The 20,392-nt window shown below is 43.2% G+C and overlaps 1 protein-coding gene across 3 annotated transcripts in view; it reads left to right on the plus strand.

The window, feature by feature from the left end:
- The window catches only part of VPS13B (vacuolar protein sorting 13 homolog B), a 1,337,220-nt gene that overhangs the window by 210,254 nt on the left and 1,106,574 nt on the right, over positions 1-20,392 (plus strand). For all 3 annotated transcript variants that reach the window (XM_077493096.1, XM_077493095.1, XM_077493097.1), the window contains 3 exons: positions 6,903-6,990; positions 8,306-8,497; positions 10,893-11,062. In XM_077493096.1, the coding sequence (XP_077349222.1) occupies positions 6,903-6,990; positions 8,306-8,497; positions 10,893-11,062 (450 nt within the window). The remainder of the gene's footprint in view (positions 1-6,902; positions 6,991-8,305; positions 8,498-10,892; positions 11,063-20,392) is intronic.

A 20,392-nucleotide genomic window follows, 5' to 3' on the forward strand; every position in this document is an offset into this window, starting at 1 on the left:
CAGCCCTAGCAATACAGGTTTGCACATTGGATGCACTTATCTGAATGAGAGCATCTTTCTGTGGTATTATTCAGTTTGGTGTGGGAGATCCTCTGTTATACATGGAGGAGAGTGATCTGATGGGAAGTCTTCCTCACGTTGCAGTTTATCAAAGGTCGGTGTGGAGGGATCGGAGGGGCAGTGGGCCACTTTTGGTGGGGTGTCCATTCCCAGATGAGTCGACAACGTCCATTCATGCAACTTGTACTATCATCCGATAGTGAAATATTAACTGCCACTTTAACCAGCGCTGTGTATGTCTGCAACTAGGTGAAGTCAGGGTCACTTCAATTAGCCACAAGTTTCATTGTGACAAAGAACAGGCGTAGAGGGTTTGGTGAGTAACACTGTAGAGTGTTGTCTCTATGGTTAAGTCTCCTCATGTCCTCTTGAGGAGTGAGACCTGCTGCTTTGAGTGCCCGCTTGCGAACTGCCAGGGCGGGACAGTCTCATTTTTTTTCATGTGGTGATTATCCGGAGAGATAAATGGGGAGGCAAGTTTAGGTCTGTCCAGTGGTGGTACAATGAATTCCTGGTACCAATCTGGCACTTCCACTGGGCCTAGCTGTAATGCATGGCAGAAATCAGGAAGATCATCTGGGGATCGCAGAGAGTATTGTTTTCCATTATGGCTGACTAGTAAAGAAAATGGGAATCGCCAGGTGTAGCGTAGGTCCTTTTCCCTCTGTCTAATAAAAGCCTCAAAGCCCTCCAGTTCTTAAGGGTGATTTGGAAAAGGTAATGGAAAAGCATGATCATTTCGCCGTTTAAGATTATCCGATCATTCCTGCGGGCCTTTCTCATTATGCTTTCTTTCAAGGGAAAGCTTTGTAGGCAGCATATTATATCTCTAGGAGGCATATTTTCCGGACCTCTGGCTCTAAGGGCTCTATGAACTCTGACGAATTCAATGGCTGTGTTCTCAGGCCTTTCCAGCAGGCTGTTGAATACCCTCTCCAGGGCCGGTGTGATCTGATCTGCTTCTACAGATTCAGGGATCCCCCTGACCCTGATATTGTTTCTCCTTCCTCTATTATCTAAATCATCAAGATGTCTATTAATTTAAATAAAATGCTGGGTTTGCGAGCATGACACTCTTTCAAGTCTGTGGTTTGCTTTGTCTCTGTGTCTCCCTGCCGTCCCTGCCACTATCATTTTATCCGTGAGGACTAGCATGCTGGATTTAAGATTAGTTATTGCGGCCGAAAAGATCGCTTTGATGTCGGCTGCAAAGCCAGACATCCCAGCAAATGTGAGGGGGAGAATCCGAATGAGGGGTGCCCCTACCGTCATCCTCTATCGCTGACTGCGAGTCCTCACTGTAGTCATCCTCCACGCGTGGCGCCGGCATCTTGACTCCAGGCATGTTGTTTCTGGCCGCCGGGGGATTTTTGAAGAGCTCTGAGATGTTTCTTCCCTGGTACTCCGCTGCTAGTCTCCGGGATCTTGTGCGGGGTGTCCCATGGTTTTTCATGCTCATGTTAGAGCTATCTGGGTGCAGAAAGGCCGACTAAGGCTGCGATGCTGTCGGAGCTGTTGTATCAAGCGTCCATCTCCTTTGCGCGCCAAGCCACACCCCCTCGACATTCGTTCTTGAAGCATAATAGCAGTCATATGTGTCTTCACCCCCTGAAAAGCTACGCATTAGGTCTTCCAGGCTTGAGCTATAGTTTTGTTTAGCCACAATAAAGAGGTATGTGGCTGGCTTCTGGCGTGGAGGGTATAAACCCAGTATTGGACAATGTAATGGGGCTAACTTAGCATCCCTATGAACTGTTGGATGGGAAAGGGTCTGAAGTAAGCCAAAAACTCTAGACCTGAACCCCACCAGTCTTGGGCAGGACCACCAGGTATTTATGACATCGACATCCCCCTGCTGTCCACAGTTAGGGAAACAACTATCACCACTCCCCGGGAAAGCATGAGCTGTACGGGCTGGGACTCGGTACCATCGGAAAAAAGGACCTTATATGCTGCTTCTAGTGTGTTTTGTATTACATGAGCATTTGGCCACTATTTTTCAGGCCTTACTTCAGTCTTCTAGGTCTATGGGGGACCGGAGGTTCCTTTACCATTGGGCCATGTAGGAGAGGTATGCGGATGTCGGGCATCCATTCAAAGAAGCATAGATAGCTGTAATGAGGCCAGGGGCATGCTGACATGCATATTCGAAGAAAGTCTTTTAAAATGGGTAAGTGGACATGTGGCGTAGGGCAAAATTCAGTGTTTCAATTGAAGGAAGAGGTAGTGTTCCCTGATTGGTGCGTTGTGTGTTTCTCGGATAGTCTCCCATGATAGAAAGGAATGGGAGGAAAGAAAGTTTTGAACTCGTGTATAGCCTCCCAGAATATCAGAGGCTCCTCAAGGCCTGCGGGGAAAAGAGGATTGTGAGTAATAGGGAGCAGTGGTAAAAAAGGAGACATCAAATTTCCAGAATAGCGAACTGAATTCCATGTCTGCAGGCCATGCAATAGCATGGGGCTCAGGGGGCGCAATTTATGAGGGAGCCAGAGCAGAGCTTGTATTGAGAACGAACCGCAGTTAGGCAATTCAAATAACACCCAAGGAGTGACATCCGTAGCTGCGTGAAGCATAGTCAATGGGGAGATGTGCGCTGCTGTATAGTTCTTGGAGACATTGGGGACCCCCAGACCTCCTGCAGCCTATGGGTATAAAGAGTAGATCTAGGGACTCTAGGACATTTCAGCACCCAGATAAATTGGAGAATCTGATTTTGCAAAGAAAGAAAGAGGGTACTCTAACTGGCTGTGTGCGAAAGTAATAGAAAACTTTAGGTAGGATTGTCATTTTGACTGCAGAGATCCTTCCTATCCATGAAAGGGTGGGAAATTGCCAGGAATGCATGAGGGAGGTCAAGGCATGCAGCAAGGGGTGGTAGTTGGCAGAGAACAACGAAGAGTAGGAGGACGTCAGTTTGATGCCTAAGTATTCAATAGATTGAGATGCCCAACGGTATGGGAATACTTCTGAAGATGCTCCACCACATCAGGAGGGAGGTTGATGTTCAGCGCTGTGGTTTTAGAGGGGTTGATTTAAAGGCCGGGGAAGGCTGAAAATCGGTCTAATACAAGTTGCAAGTTGGGAAGGGAGATGAGTGGGTTTGTCAGAAACAGAAGAGCATCATCTGCAAAAAAAATTGGCTTTATACTGGGCTCCATCATAAGGTACGTCTGAAATGTCAACAATGGCCCCGATTGCCTCCGCCAGTGGCTCCAGTGCCAAGAGTGCTGGGGAATGGGGCAGTCCTGCCTGGTTCCCCGAAATATAGGAAACAAGTCGCAGAAAAAACCTGCCTATTATTTCCTGCCACTGACAGCGATTAAATATAGGGCTTGAATCCACGATAAGAAGTGTGCCCTACATTCCCATGGAGTCAGAACATATTGGAGGTAGTCCCAAGAAAGCGAATCAAACGCTTTGTAAATATTCAAGGAGAGCACAGAACTTGGAATTTTACGCTGATTAAGGATAAGGTGGATTACGTTCTCTTAGTGACGGCAGGGCACACAGCCCACCTGGTCTCTGTGACTGAGGACTTAAAGGGATTTATTGACACGTGTGCTTAAAATTTTCCCCAAAACCTTCAAGTCCACATTCAACAGAGAAATAGGATGAAAATATTGTGGGTCAGTGGCCTCCTCAGTTGACTTGGGAATCATAGAAATGTGGGCCTTAAGTGAGTCCGTAGAGGGCCTTGCACCATCACGGCAGGAATGGAAATAAAAAGTCAGGTAAGGGGTGAGCAAAGTTGCAAATGTTTTATAATACAGTCCAGTGAAGCCATCCAGACCTGGGATATTGGATGGCTTGAAAGATTTAATAGCTTGGGCGACCTCCGACTCAGAAATAGGTGTGTTCACGGTGTCTTGGGCCATCGAGGACAGCGAAGGAAGGCTAAGTGTTTCAAAAAAGCTCTCAGCCTTGTCCAGATCAAAAGAGGCAGGTCTGCTGTATAGGGATGAGAGAAAGGAGGCAAAACTAGAGACTATCCTAGAAGGGCCCGAGGCGAACCCATCTGTAATGATTCTTTCTAAGGAACTCTACATGTACAATTTAACAACATATATTTATGAATTGTTTAGCTTGTTAAAGGATTTGTTATTCGGTTCAACCTTTTTTCCAACTAAAGTAAAAGTCCATTTTTTTTTTTCAATACTTTCAGAAGCAAGGCACATTTTTCTCCCTTCTTCTACATCTTTGCTTCAGCGATTCTTCTTTTCCTCGCTGCGCTATTCTGAAGTATTGCTTGCCATGTTGCTTTCAGTTGTTTTGGACACATGCATTGGAAATTGTTCCTCCTTTATTCTTTGAATTGGGCCTGCTCAAGTATAAAATGCTAAGGCAGAGTCCACATTTTAAATCCTAAGAGCAGATTTATATAGTATAGGATGCAAAATGTTGTGGCTAGGTAAATACAAACGATAGTTGTTCTTTTGGGAGTAAATACAAGGAGCATCTGACACCAAGGTAATTCCCATATTCCCATCAACACATGTGTAGAGGTTTACCATTGTTTTAAGTGATGCTATTTCACATATATGCAGTGCACTGACATGCGTCAGACCAAATGTTTGTCAGTTTTTTTCATTTATTGACATGCATTATAAAGACTGTTGGTAAAAATGGTGGCACACATCATGGATGAGCAAGTTTGGGGTGGAGGATCTTGACTAGCCTGCACAGAGTCCTGACCTCAACCCGGATAGAACACCTTTGGGATGAATTAGAGCGGAGACTGCGAGCCAGGCCTTTTTGTCCACATCACAAATGCGCTTCTGGAAGAATGGTCAAACATTTCCATAGACTCACTTCTAAACCTTGTGGACAGCCTTATAACTGCAAAGGGTTGGCAAAACAAAATTGAACCCTACGTACTAACACTTTTGGTAGTATTTGGTGTGTGTGTGTGTGTGTGTGTGTGTGTGTGTGTGTGTGTTTGTGTTTGTGTATACACAGTGGTGCAAAAAAGTATTTATTCAGCCACCAATTGTGTAAGTTCTCCCACTTAAAAAGACGAGACCTGTAATTGTCATCATAGGTATACCTCAACTACGAAAGACAAAATGTGGAAACAGGTCCAGACAATCACATTGTCTGATTTTTATTTTTATTTTTTACTAATTTATTTGCAAATTATTGTGGAAAATAAGTATTTTTTCAATATCAAAAGTTCATCTCAATACTTTGTTATATATCATTTGTTGGCAATGACAGAGGTCAAATGTTTTCTGTAAGTCTTCACAAAGTTATCACACACTGTTGCTGGTATGTTGTCCCATTCCTCCATGCAGATCTCCTCTAGAGCAGTGATGTTTTGGTTCTGTCGCTGGGCAACACGGACTTTAAACTCCTTCCAAAGGTTTTCTATGGGGTTGAGATCTGGAGACTGGCTAGGCCACTCCAGGACCTTGAAATGCTTTTAACAAAGCCACTCCTTCATTGCCCGTGCGGTGTGTTTGGAATCATTGTCATGCTGAAAGACCAAGCCACGTTTTATCTTCAATGCCCTTGCTGATGGGAGAAGGTTTGCACTCAAAATCTCACGATACATGGCCCCATTCATTGTTTCATGTACATGGATCAGTCATCCTGTTCCCTTTGCAGAGAAACAGCCCCAAAGCATGATGTTGCCACCCCCATGCTTCACAGTAGGTATGGTGTTCTTTGGTTGCAAATCAGCATCCTCTCCTCCAAACACAACGAGTTGTGTTTCTACCAAACAGTTCTATTTTGGTTTCTTCTGACCATATGACATTCTCCCAATCCTCTTCTGGATCATCCAAATGCTCTCTAGCAAACCTCAGATGGGCCTGCACATGCAGTGGCTTAAGCAGGGGGACACGTCTGGCACTGCAGGATCTGAGTCCCTGGCGGCGTAGTGTGTTACCGATGATAGCCTTTGTTAAGTTGGTCCCAGCTCTCTGCAGGTCATTCACTAGATCCCCTGTGTGGTTCTGGGATTTTTGCTCACCGTTCTTGTGATCATTCAGTGGTCTTGAGATGGGTGAGATCTTGCGTGGAGCCCCAGATCGAGGGATATTATCAGTGGTCTTGTATGTCTTCCATTTTCTAATTATTGCTCCCACAGTTGATTTCTTCACACCAAGCTGCTTGCCTACTGCAGATTGAGTCTTCCCAGCCTGGTGCAGGTCTACAATTTGGTTTCTGGTGTCCTTCAACAGATACGGGTCTTTGAGAGCCAGAAATCTTGCTTGTTTGTAGGTGACAAAATACTTATTTTCCACCATAATTTGCAAATAAATTATTTAAAAAATCAGACAATGTGATTGGGTGAATCTTTCATTATATGCCTAAATGTTGGACAAACTATCATGGTGTGTGTGTGTATGTGTGTGTGTGTGTGTGTATATATATATATATATATGTATATATATATATATATATATATATATATATATATATATATATATATATATATATATATACACACACCATGATAGTTTGTCCAACATTTAGGCATATAATGAAAGATTCACCCAAAAAAGGTAGAATTACAACATTTTTTCTACCTGTTGTTATATTTGCATTAAGAAAATTAAACATAAAACACATGCATTCAGTTAAAGGTATTTATTAACCAACCAATATTTGTTTGATTGGACTTGTCTTTTGTACAAAGGGCCATAGACGTTTCATTACCTGTCTTGAAAAGGTAAGTGCTTTGGATAACAACTGTTTTGTAGAGGTTCGTTTTTTTTTTTTTTTTGTGTTCACACTCAAACCCAAACATGCTTACACCTCAAATACTTTGTCTGTGCTGCTTATAATCTGGGGCTTCTCTTGTGCTTGAGTTAGATCTGTTTGCTTTTCTTTGTTGATAGGAGACCTACACAGAGATAGCCGGAATGCAGAGGTTTGGGGCATTCTACATGGATTACCTATACACAATGGAGTGTACTAGTGGCAAAGGTACAAGTTTATTTCACTCTTGTTTGCCCTCTTTTCAGAAACAAACACTTCCTAAGGAGTCACCTGTTTCTTGTCTCTCTGTCCAACATATTACCTTAAATGTTTACTTTGTTAGTGTAAGGTAGGTCATACATGATTCATTTTCTTGGGTTAAACCAGCAGGTTTATAAAAAGAAAACAAATCAATTCCCCATCCACACATTCAAAGCAGATATTTTACAGATATGATAAACTTCACAAGTATTCTGACAGGACCCATTGCCTTTTCAAAAAAGGTAGTCATCTCAATGAAAATATGTGCCACCATTGTGCATCACAACATTGTCTGTGTAAAAATTGGCATGATTACCATCTGCTCACAAAAAAAAAATTTCATTCAGTTGCATGCTTCCTTTTTACTGGAGTTGCTGTCAGCACTCCTGATACACACAGTAGGACTTTGGTAGAGAAGCTCTCCCAAGACTTGGCTGTCCAACTGCCAGTTCAACTGTTTGACCCAGTGTATTCTATAGGGCAGGGCTTATAGTTTAAAAGCCAGCTACTGCTCTGTGAATACTTGGGTACAGTTTTGTGTATAGTACTCACAAATCCTGGTATAGACTGGTGCATGCCCAAGGAACCAGTGTGCATATTATAGATTGAGCCCTTGAAATACATGTATTTCTGCTTATATACTGAGAGCATTCTTTTACTGTGTACTCTGGAAACGTAATATAAAGGAGAAGGGATATCACCGCTCCAGGAGCTCACCTGCAGGCTTGTAAACTGTCTCTTCGGCTGGGAAGCCACATGTGCTGGCTATTACCAATAGCAACAGACTAGTTGAGCTGTGATGTGATTTTCCAATAAAAGAAAGTGGTCTTCTGTAGAGTGCGGCACTACAGATTTTGTTTTACTCTGGGAATGTGCTGCAGTGTAGGCCATCTAGATAAATATGTGTGGTAAAGTTCATCCCTTGTAAATCAGCTTTCTTGCTACAAGTTTCATGATGTACCATGGTCAACTGCCCTTAATATGTTGAATCATTTTATTTAGTTTGCTTTCAGTGGGCTTCTTGCATTTAAAAAGTAAAAATAAAAATATTCCTCCAGACGCAACCAGTTAGGTTTTCTTATATAATATGAAGACTCTTTCAAAATGTTGAATCTATGTTACCAAGTTTTATTTTGATAAATTTAGTTTAAAGGTGCATAAAATTTCTTATTTTAGTAAGAAAGGCATATTTTATAACATGACTAAGGACTAAAATAGTATCTGAACAATGCAGTAATGATGGGTTACTAAGCTTCATTTTTTTTTTTTGTTATTTCCGAAGGATCTGTAAGCCAGCAAGAATTCCCCGCATTAAAGTCAGAAGAGATCAGCAATGTCAAAGAGATGTCCATAAAGAGGCTTGTGATTGGTCCCATCGACTTAAGACTTGACAGCAGTTCAGTACATAGGATCATGAAGATGGTGGCGTGCTCTTTCGATCATGAATATGAGGCTTACAGTTGTTCCCGCCCTGGTATTTTTCTTTTGTTTTCAGATTTTTTTATTGTGTTTTTAATTTAAGAGATCAAGAGCATGGTGTGAATGTACATTTCACTATGTAAAGATACAGTACATTGAAACAACCCAGCATCACTAAAGTATAAAATCTCTCATGTCAATACTTTACCTTCCCTGGGTTCACACCAAAGGGCCATGTAGTCAGCTTAACACGCCCATTGCGCAAATCTGTGATAGCTGTACTTGGCCTAGTATTCTGGATGGCTCTGTTGGTCAACCGCTCTACCATTTCAACAAACTTAATTTATTAATTTTCATCTAAATTTTTGAAGATATAACATTTCAATAGTGGTACGTTAAAAACTGCTATACAGAAATATGCTTGCCAAACTTTTTTGTGTGACAGACCAAAAGGCTGTATCATCAGTTTTTTAAATCGTACCCTCTGTTAAACCAGTCTGGGAATGTTTTTTCTGACAATTTTTTAAAGATTTAAGAACTGGGCTGTCATACCAATCTTAGCTTTGCTACCTGATGATTCACTGGCCTGGAACAAATACATTTAGCCAGCAAAGTCTGTAGACTCTAAATGATCCCCCTGCATATTTTCCCAGATTACAAAGCCAGGTTTGAAATTATAATGCAAAGCCTACACCTTTTAAAAAGAAATCAGTGGTAGCCGCTTCCTTTTTTTTTTTTTTTTTTTCCATCTTACTGGGTTCATTATAACTCTTTGAGTGATCTTTTGAAGGCCTACTCTTATGACTACAGAATATGAGGCTGTGTGAGGAAATCCTGACCATAAGTGCCTGGATAGAGTAGGACTGCAATGCAGGTTGTACAGAGAGAGTGTGTTATGGCATGCATCTCTATGGACAAATAGAGTCAAAACTCTACACTACACCAATGTATTTTCTAGCTGCCAATGTGTTTGTTCTTTTGTCTGATAGACCGTCCTAAAAGGAGTCATGTGCAGGGTTGCAATGGTGGGGCTGGGGGCTATATAGCATGCATGAGCATACAGAACCTCTGTAAAACCACAGTTAGCATATGGGACTGTGTGCTGGTATGCACTGGTACAGGCACAGATGCTTTAATATGTAGATTCTGGCTATTAATGTATGCTGTCCTTATGTATGATGAGCATTGAACGTGCCTTTTATGCAGAAAAACCCTAAAACAGCAAACCTAAAGGCTCCTGTGTGACAGTCTTAAGAGCTACCAGTTCTAGTTTCTATGTGGTACACAAGATTTATAAATTACTTCCTTACCTCCTCTGAGCGTGACGAACACTATTTCATTTGTGACTCAGGCACTACCCCTCACAGACACTGGGGCTCACCATGGGAGTGTTTCAGCAGCAGAGGCAGTGCTACCAATCCAGAAGGTAGTGAGCAGTGCTAAATGTGGTGTGATTGAAAAGATATAGCCTTGGGAACCATTAGCGATGATGCTGATAGCCGCACCCCCTTCAACTTAAAGTGGAAATTAACTTCCATGCATGACTTTTACCTATAGGCAAGCTTAAAATGAGGCTTACCTATAGGTAGTTTAAATATCTCCTAAACGTGCATCGTTTAGGAGATAGTTACTGCACATGCAGCCAGTTACATCACTGGTGTATGCTCTCTGGAGGAACGGCCATCCGTGCCGTGACCTGCTCCAGCCATCATTGCGGCTCCAGGCAGTCAAAGAGCCAGAGTCCGCAAACCCAAAAGCAAGACGTGTGAATATGGCAGCAGCTTCGTTTTAAGGGAAGTTTAACATAATATGCTAGTATGCGATTCATATTGGCACATTATGGCTTTACCTTGCAGGGAAAACAAAACAAAAATCGTTGATTGGTTTACAACCGCTTTAAGCTGGCAATACGTTAAACAATTTTATTATTTGATTTCCTTTTAGATTTACCTTCAACTATGTAGTACAAGTGCCTGCCTGATTGCATTACAAATTGAGAGTGTTTAAGTTTGACCTCATATTATATGTTTTTGGTAAATCTAAAGGAAAGTTTTACAAGAACTGTATAATGTATGGCCAGCCTTACTATAGCACAAGCAGCTTTACATAAGTGATAACTTTGCTTTGAACTCATAAGCAGTGCATCAGCATTGTTACCCTATCACAGGAATCTGCATGAGGTTGACTTAAACCAAGATTAACAGTTATTGTTGATGCTTTGCAGAGGGACTGGTGAAAGCTATTATTAAAGCCTTAAAAAAAAGTGCTACTGCATATCATTTTATTTTTTAATGACGGGCAAGAGTTCTACATTAAACACAAGAAGGACATAAGACCATTGTGCCCTGCAGACTACAAATCAGATGTTCACTTGTTTTAGGAACCTTTTTTAAAAAAAAAAAATAGATTTTATATTACCTGCCAACAACACTGCTATACTTTTTCTCCAGCTTCACTTGAAGAATGTAAGACTTTACCTAGTCCAGAAGAGGTGTCAGTACTGGAGGAATACATACCAACACGACTTACCTGCGTCACATTGTTGAAGTGTTCCATCACAGTCACGATGGCTGAATTCAACCTGCTTGGACATTTGCTGTCTGTTATAATGGGGCATAAGGTATGTGCTTTTTTTTCTTTCTAAAGCAAGTGTATTCATTCCGTAGCAATAAAACGAATATAAATATAATCAGTGCGCTAATATAAAAACTAAATATCACACATATATTCCTGCTGTTCTTCTGTCCTAGTTTGATATTAATCCAAATAAAATAAATATAAATAAATATTAATTGACTGTGTGAAATAAATAAGAATAAAAATAAATTATTTGTGAATAAATAAATTCAGTGTAAAAAGATTAGATCAATTTCACATATAAAACGTATAACATCTCTGCACCTGATATACGTAATAAAAATATTTGTGGTTATAATCCTATACCAGTGATGGCGAACCTTGGCACCCCAGATGTTTTGGAACTACATTTCCCATGATGCTTTACTACACTGCATGAGTATCGTGGGAAATGTAGTTCCAAAACATATGGGGTGCCAAGGTTCGCCATCACTGTCCTATACGATCACCCAATCACTAGGGGGGTAAAGGAGCTTATGAGGGTGAGATGGCAATGAGTGGTTTTAAATTTTTGAGTTTAAAAGTTTAGCGCAATTATAGTAAACAATACAATACCTTTTAGCGCTGTTTTAATAAAACGTTTTTATGTTTTGTAGGTATCAGTGATATATTGTAAGTCTTAGTTATATTTAATATATGATCTGTATGTTTGTATTTAGTAAGGCAAACGAATGGTATAATTGGCGATATTTGTATTAAAAATGTTTGTATCGTTTTTGGGAACACACTGTGTGTAAGGCTCTGAAGGGAACGGCATGATGATAAAATGATTCCTGTAGTCACTATGGCAACCGCAAAACAAAAGCGGCTTTAAAATCCCCCACGAGTGCCACCAGGCTTATTTCCCTTGAGAATGTTGCGTGACCTGCGACGCACCGCGTCGGGAGGAGGAGCCAGTGTCATCAAGCCGCTAATGTTTGGAGACACGGAAAGGCTGTGATGAGGAGTGTAACCTGACGTTTTGCCTTATGCTACTGTATGCCTGTATCATAATGGGTCTGTGAGTCCATAGATATGTGCATAAATAGCCGATCTTAAATATCGCAGTAGTGCACCATTTTTCAGTTTTTTCTTATGGTGAATGAGAGCCAAAGGATTGTGGATCAAGATTAAAGGAACACACGTATCATAGCGGGATAGTCTTTGCTAGCTGTCCCAGCCTGGTGTTTGCGGGCAATGTGTATGGGACTGAGTGTTGAACACCGGACTTAATTCAATTAAATTTATTTTGATTCCTTTGGATATCAATATTTGTGAGTCTTTGGATCGTTGTTTATTCAGAGAGGTGCATTTTACTATATTTTTAATTCTGAATTCTGATTTTTATTACGTATATCAGGTGCAGAGATATTCTCAGTTTTATATGTGAAATTTATCAAATTTTTTTTACACGGAATTTGTTTACACAGAATTTATTTATTCACAATTAATTCATTTATCTTTATTCTTATTTATTTCACACGGTCAATTAATATTTATTTATATTTATTCTATTCAGATATATATCAAACTAGCACAGAGGAACAGCAGGGATATGTGTGATATTTCGTTTTTATATTAGCGCACTGATTATATTTATATTCATTTTATTGCTATCTATTTAGGTGAGAGATCACCGATATTGGTGCAGCTTTTATTATTTCTCATATAGTTATTTGGATTCACATTATTATTAGGGTTTTCACCGCACCAGCGCTTGAGTATTTTTAGTATATTCATTCATTCAGAACCAAACATACTGTACATAAGGCTTTGTAGGGCCACCACATATAAACCACAGGTTAAATCTGTTTCTGCCAAAGTTGCAGTTTGCCACTGTTTTTCATAGTGTGTCATGTTCTGCCTGCATTCATTACTTAAACAGATTCATATTTTTACTAAAGTTTCATCTAGTAGAAAGACTAATTTTTCTTCCTTTATAATGAGAGACAATCTTCTTTAATATAATTCCATTAGTTGAATTAAGGAGAAAGTAAAGCAACATGTAGCGCTATATGTAGAAGATTTGGCAGACTCTGTATTCAATAGTTTGTTAATAGATGCATTTTGGAGTCACTTTTCTCTTAATTGCATCTAATTATTTTTCTCCAAAAAACTCCAGAGCCAGGGTCATAAAATAACTCTTGTTCGGTAGTTGTGAGTTTGACGTAAGAAGATAATTACAGACCTATTTGCGGCAGCAGCTGCTTGACACGGAGAATCTGTATTTCATCACGATTATGTAATTTGCAATAAAATGCAGTAATTTTCATAGTCTGTACAATCTGTATCCTTTCACTTGAGAAGATAGCTGCATTCTTCGAGTTTGTAATGCTGATGGAAACCTGCTCAATATTGGCTAGGTATTGTCATGTATTACCTGAAAATGCGAAGTGCAATGTCTTCAGCTTACAGAGTTGCTAATTTGAATCACGGAGTATATAACTCTTTTCCAGCTGGGTATCATCAGTGGGTTGCAGTTCAAATATATTGTTACCCTAGGGAACTCTCATGATTTGAACTAGTATGCAAGAATGCTTCAATAGCAGGTACAGTGAGGTCATATGCTATATTGAACATCTGGAAATATTAGGGAAGGGTTGCTAAAATTGCTTGCAGGTCACAAAAAAAGTTTAATTTATTTGAATGCATCCCTGTAGGTATAGTTTTTAGGCAGTGATAAAGAGTTTGAAGAATAAGTCTAATGGAGTGAGGTGGGGACTTCTACTTGGTGGGCGCAGCTTGAGAAAATTCATAGATTAATGGTAATGGAAGATGTGGTGAGGCACAGGTCATTTGTAGGGTGGATCAGCAATTTAGGAGGTATGTGCAGTGAAGAGAAACACACATAGATTTGGTGTTATTTATTACTTTGAATCCTAAAACTAAAGATACAAATTTAAATTTACTAGGTGGGTTAACTAAGGTGAAACTGCATTAATATAGTGGCCTGACTCTTGACTTCACACTGAATGCAACTGGCATGCACAATATCATTCAGTTTAAAAAGTTGTTTATGGGATGCAACGTGATGCAGTTTTCAGTGTTTCCATTTAGTTTACATTTTACTTATGTTCCAGAGACCCAGACCAAATTTGGCTCCATCGGTATGTGCCAGTCAACCATAAATCTATGACAAATTTGCCCATCTTCATAGCATAATGATTTATCCAAATCTCCAGGCCTAATGGGGACCTCCTGAGTCAGGGACAGCTGACACCCTTCTGTGTAAAGTGGGTTACGTGGCATGGTGGGTATGATGCAAGGTAGATTAATGGGCACCAGACACTTCTTGAATGCAGAGATTTATTTTCACTTGAACAGAACTGTGAGAGAGGGTTAGGGCTAGGACACCCTTTAGTAGTTGCCATGTTAATTAGCAGACTCCGAGACTTCTATAGGTAGCCATGCAGGGAAAGGCACCCAGCCAGACACCACATCTGTATGTGTAGACACGCTGTCTCCTATGGCAACAATCTTGAACAGTTTCTAACCAAGTTGTAATGAACTCTTTCACTTCCTACACAATATCCCTTTTAGATCTTCACTCAACTGAGCTCCCAGTCTATCACTTAGACCCACTGATCCACTGCCGCTGGATCTCCTGAGCTTTTCCAATCTTCACACTGAGTATCTTCCTCAAGCGTCACCCTTGCGTCCCTGCTGGCTACCTAGCTTGGCACTCAGAGATACTCCTTGAGTGTCACCCCACTGGCCTGCTCAGTCCCTGGCTTGGCACACAAGACTTCCCTGCAAGCATCACCTCTGCTGGCTGGGTCCCTGGCTTGACACCTGCTGAAGTTTCCCAATTCTTCACTGTCCCCGGTTGGTGAGAATACTGCTATGGTACTTGCTGCAGCTACTCATGGTGGTCCTTGGTAAGAAGGTGGATGGCCCCTTAGTGGCGACAGCTTCCCCTCTACCTTCCATTCATGACAGGTTCTCCGGCCGACAGAACAGTCACTTTAGTTGGACTGCAAACCACAGTCCCAACCCTGCGCTGCTCTCTTGCTTCTGTATAGGCCCTCAGACAGCTTAGCAGCCAGATATCCCCGGGATAGGCCTCAGGCTCCGGCCTAGCAGCCCAGGGCAGTATATCACATGTCCACCCAGACAGCTGTCCAGGTGGCACAGAACACAGATCACCTGACCTCACCCACATAAATAGGCTCTCCCAGCAGGCCAAAGGACCCAAGAAGATCCCTGCCCATGGGCTGACACACCCCATCTATTCCTAATCTGTCCTTGCAATGCCCTTGTCCTATCTAATGCAACCAGATACCCGTCCATCTAGTGACAGAAGAGAAAAGTGTAGCAATTTCAGAATTAGGGTGGAATGAATTGATCTCCTATTAATTGGCCAAGGCAACTATACTTGGCAGGTAAATTTACTAGCAACCCTGCCTAAACATCGAGGTGCTACATCGATTATATGATTGGGAACCATTTTGATTGATACTGATAGTTATCCGGCAACAAAGCTGCCACTGACAGCTGACAGCCAAGAAAAGTTTCATTGAATTATTTTTAATGGGAGAGTGTTTTAATTAACTCACGCACATGAACTTTAATGGCATTCCAGTCATAGTCCATAGGGTTCAATATTGAGTTGGCCCACCCTTTGCAGCTATAACAGCTTCAGATCTTCTGGGAAGTCTGTTCACAAGGTTTAGAATTGTGTTAAGATAAGGCCTTGCATGCAGTCTCTACTCTAATTCATACCAAAGGTGTTCTATTGAGTTGAGGTCAGGACTCTGTGCAGGCCAGTCAAGTTCCTTCACCCCAAACTCACTCATCCATGTCTTTATGGACCTTGCTTTGTGCACTGGTCCAAAAAAATTTGTTGGAGGGGGGATTATGATGTGGGGTTGTTTTTCAGGGATTGGGCTTGGCCCATTAGCTCCAGTCAAGGGAACGCTTAAGGCTTCAGAATACCAAGACATTTTGGGCAATTTCATGCTTCCAACTTTGTGGGAACAGTTTGTAGATGTCCCCTTCCTGGTCCAACATGACAAGTGCACCCAGTGCACAAAGCAAGGTCCATAACTACATGGATGAATGAGTTTGGGGTGGAGGAACTTGTCTGGCCTGCACAGAGTCCTGACCTCAACCCAATAGAACACCTTTGGGATGAATTGGAGCAGAGACTGCAAGCCAGGTCTTCTCACCCAACATCAGTGCCTGACCTCACAAATGCTTTTCTGGAAGAATGGTCGAACAGTCCCAGAAGAGTTGAAGCTGTAGTAGCTGCAAAGGTTGGGCCAACTCAACATTGAACCCTATAGATGAAGACTTGGATGCCATTAAAGTTCATGTGCGTGTAAAGGCAGGTGTCCCAATACTTTTGACAACATAGTGTATTTTCATATTTTGCCACATGGCCTGACTCTGGAGAGAACAGGAACAGTAACCCATGGAGAAAGTTATTACAATATACCTTATTTTACTGTTCATGGTTTGTGGTAGAATTTAAGAAACTATAATCGTTATCATTTATATTGGCAATTTAATCTTTACAAATTCCACTGGGGTGTAGAAGTCCATTTGTGTATCTTACAAGGTGACTGATATCGATTTTCATGTAATTATTGACCCCAAATAAATTCTTCATCGCCACTCTAGTTTTATTCATATCCTGCATGGCATGTAGGCAGGTTGATTAAGCCTGACAAGCCATGAAGCAGAACAACATAATTCATCTCCATCTCCCTCTGCTTCTGGGCATGCTCATATAAAAGGTTTCTTTAGGTTAGGTTCTCTCTATCATGTCCAGTAGTATTACTTTCCTTAAACCTGACTTTAATCTTCCAAATATATTAAGATACACATGTCCTCTGCCCACATAGGGTCTGCTAATTATGTGTGTGTGATGTAAGAATTGCTCCTGCAATCAGCACTACCTGTTCAGAGTTTTACATTATTTAAATGGAAGTGAGGGCAACAAGGAGCCAGAAAGTAAATCCAATCATATTAGCTGACCTCCAAAACCCTATATTAAAAAAATGAAGTAATTAGAAATATACACTCTCCTGCTCAAGGCTATCGTTTAACCATTAGTGCAGTAAAGAATGGAACAATTATATTATTTCATTGAATATATACTGTACTTATTGTGTTTAGAAATCTCCTATCCATATGCCCATAACCTGTACCCATTTCCCAAATACTGGGCAATTCATACAGAGTGTTGGGTATAGATACATAAATCTGTCACATGGATGGGGCTGCACTGAGGCTGACTACCCACAAATGCTGTGTGGCAAGCAATCAAATTTAAGTGCTACTAAAGGATAATTTTTCTTCCCCCGTAAAATAAAAATATTATACTTACCTGTAGGGATGCACCGAATGGGTTTTTTGGTGCCGAAACCGATACCGAAAATGAAAAATACACTAGGCCGAAAACCGAAACCGATACCGAAACAGCACCGATACCGAAAATGACTGTTTTTTAAAAAAAAATTTATACAGGAGGTGGTCAGACTGGGGACATGGTACAGAAGATGGTCAGAGACTGGGGACATGGTACAGGAGGTGGTCATAGACTGGGGACATGGTGCAGGAGATGGTCAGAGACTGGGGACATGGTGCAGGAGATGGTCAGAGACTGGGGACATGGTGCAGGAGATGGTCAGAGACTGGGGACATGGTGCAGGAGATGGTCAGAGACTGGGGACATGGTGCAGGAGATGGTCAGAGACTGGGGACATGGTGCAGGAGATGGTCAGAGACTGAGGACATGGTGCAGGAGATGGTCAGAGACTGGGGACATGGTGCAGGAGATGGTCAGAGACTGGGGACATGGTACAGGAGATGGTCAGAGACTGGGGACATGGTACAGGAGATGGTCAGAGACTGGGGACATGGTACAGGAGATGGTCAGAGACTGGGGACATGGTACAGGAGATGGTCAGAGACTGGGGACGTGGTACAGGAGATGGTCAGAGACTGGGGACGTGGTACAGGAGATGGTCAGAGACTGGGGACGTGGTACAGGAGATGGTCAGAGACTGGGGACGTGGTACAGGAGATGGTCAGAGACTGGGGACGTGGTGCAGGAGATGGTCAGAGACTGGGGACGTGGTGCAGGAGATGGTCAGAGACTGGGGACATGGTGCAGGAGATGGTCAGAGACTGGGGACATGGTACAGGAGATGGTCAGAGACTGGGGACATGGTACAGGAGGTGGTCATAGACTGGGGACATGGTGCAGGAGATGGTCAGAGACTGGGGACATGGTGCAGGAGATGGTCAGAGACTGGGGACATGGTGCAGGAGATGGTCAGAGACTGGGGACATGGTACAGGAGATGGTCAGAGACTGGGGACATGGTACAGGAGATGGTCAGAGACTGGGGACATGGTACAGGAGATGGTCAGAGACTGGGGACATGGTACAGGAGATGGTCAGAGACTGGGGACATGGTACAGGAGATGGTCAGAGACTGGGGACATGGTACAGGAGATGGTCAGAGACTGGGGACATGGTACAGGAGATGGTCAGAGACTGGGGACGTGGTACAGGAGATGGTCAGAGACTGGGGACGTGGTACAGGAGATGGTCAGAGACTGGGGACGTGGTACAGGAGATGGTCAGAGACTGGGGACGTGGTACAGGAGAGGGTCAGAGACTGCGGACGTGGTACAGGAGATGATCAGAGACTGCGGACATGGTACAGGAGAGGGTCAGAGACTGCGGACGTGGTACAGGAGAGGGTCAGAGACTGCGGACGTGGTACAGGAGATGATCAGAGACTGCGGACGTGGTACAGGAGATGGTCAGAGACTGCGGACGTGGTACAGGAGAGGGTCAGAAATTGCACACATGATACATGACACATGATACAATTGATACAATGCAGCCAGTGTGTGTCTCCCCTCATAGCAGTCAGTGTGTGTCTCCCCTCATAGCAGTCAGTGTGTCTCCCCTCATAGCAGTCAGTGTGTGTCTCCCCTCATAGCAGTCAGTGTGTGTCTCCCCTCATAGCAGTCAGTGTGTGTCTCCCCTCATAGCAGTCAGTGTGTGTCTCCCCTCATAGCAGTCAGTGTGTGTCTCCCCTCATAGCAGCCAGTGTGTGTCTCCCCTCATAGCAGCCAGTGTGTGTGTCTCCCCTCATAGCAGCCAGTGTGTGTGTCTCCCCTCATAGCAGCCAGTGTGTGTGTGTCCCCTCATAGCAGCCAGTGTGTGTGTGTGTCCCCTCATAGCAGCCAGTGTGTGTGTGTCCCCTCATAGCAGCCAGTGTGTGTGTGTCCCCTCATAGCAGCCAGTGTGTGTGTGTCCCCTCATAGCAGCCAGTGTGTGTGTGTCCCCTCATAGCAGCCAGTGTGTGTGTGTCCCCTCATAGCAGCCAGTGTGTGTGTGTCCCCTCATAGCAGCCAGTGTGTGTGTGTCCCCTCATAGCAGCCAGTGTGTGTGTGTCCCCTCATAGCAGCCAGTGTGTGTGTGTCCCCTCATAGCAGCCAGTGTGTGTGTGTCCCCTCATAGCAGCCAGTGTGTGTGTGTCCCCTCATAGCAGCCAGTGTGTGTGTGTCCCCTCATAGCAGCCAGTGTGTGTGTGTGTCCCCTCATAGCAGCCAGTGTGTGTGTGTGTCCCCTCATAGCAGCCAGTGTGTGTGTGTCTCCCCTCATAGCAGCCAGTGTGTGTGTGTCTCCCCTCATAGCAGCCAGTGTGTGTGTGTGTCCCCTCATAGCAGCCAGTGTGTGTGTGTGTCCCCTCATAGCAGCCAGTGTGTGTGTGTGTCCCCTCATAGCAGCCAGTGTGTGTGTGTGTCCCCTCATAGCAGCCAGTGTGTGTGTGTCCCCTCATAGCAGCCAGTGTGTGTGTGTCCCCTCATAGCAGCCAGTGTGTGTGTGTCCCCTCATAGCAGCCAGTGTGTGTGTGTCCCCTCATTGCAGCCAGTGTGTGTGTGTGTCCCCTCATTGCAGCCAGTGTGTGTGTGTGTCCCCTCATAGCAGCCAGTGTGTGTGTGTCCCCTCATAGCAGCCAGTGTGTGTGTGTGTCCCCTCATAGCAGCCAGTGTGTGTGTGTCCCCTCATAGCAGCCAGTGTGTGTGTGTCCCCTCATAGCAGCCAACCTGTGAAGAGAAAACAGAAGAGAGAAGAGGAGAGTCGCCTCCGTCGCCTGTTTGATCACAGCAGGGGAACATCACAGCTTTCAGTTCAATAGCTGTGTGTTCCCGGCCGCGCGCCGTCACGTACAGCCCCTCCCCCTTGTCAGGGCACTTTGATAGACAGATCATCCGTCCAATCCTACGGGTGATCTGTCTATCAAAGTGCCCTGACAAGGGGGAGGGGCTGTACATGATGGCGCGCGGCCGGGAACACACAGCTATTG

Source organism: Lithobates pipiens, unplaced genomic scaffold (genome assembly GCF_037356315.1).
Source record: "Lithobates pipiens isolate NorthernLeopardFrog02 unplaced genomic scaffold, aLitPip1_a1.2 Scaffold_19, whole genome shotgun sequence".
NCBI classification, from domain to species: Eukaryota; Metazoa; Chordata; class Amphibia; order Anura; family Ranidae; genus Lithobates; species Lithobates pipiens.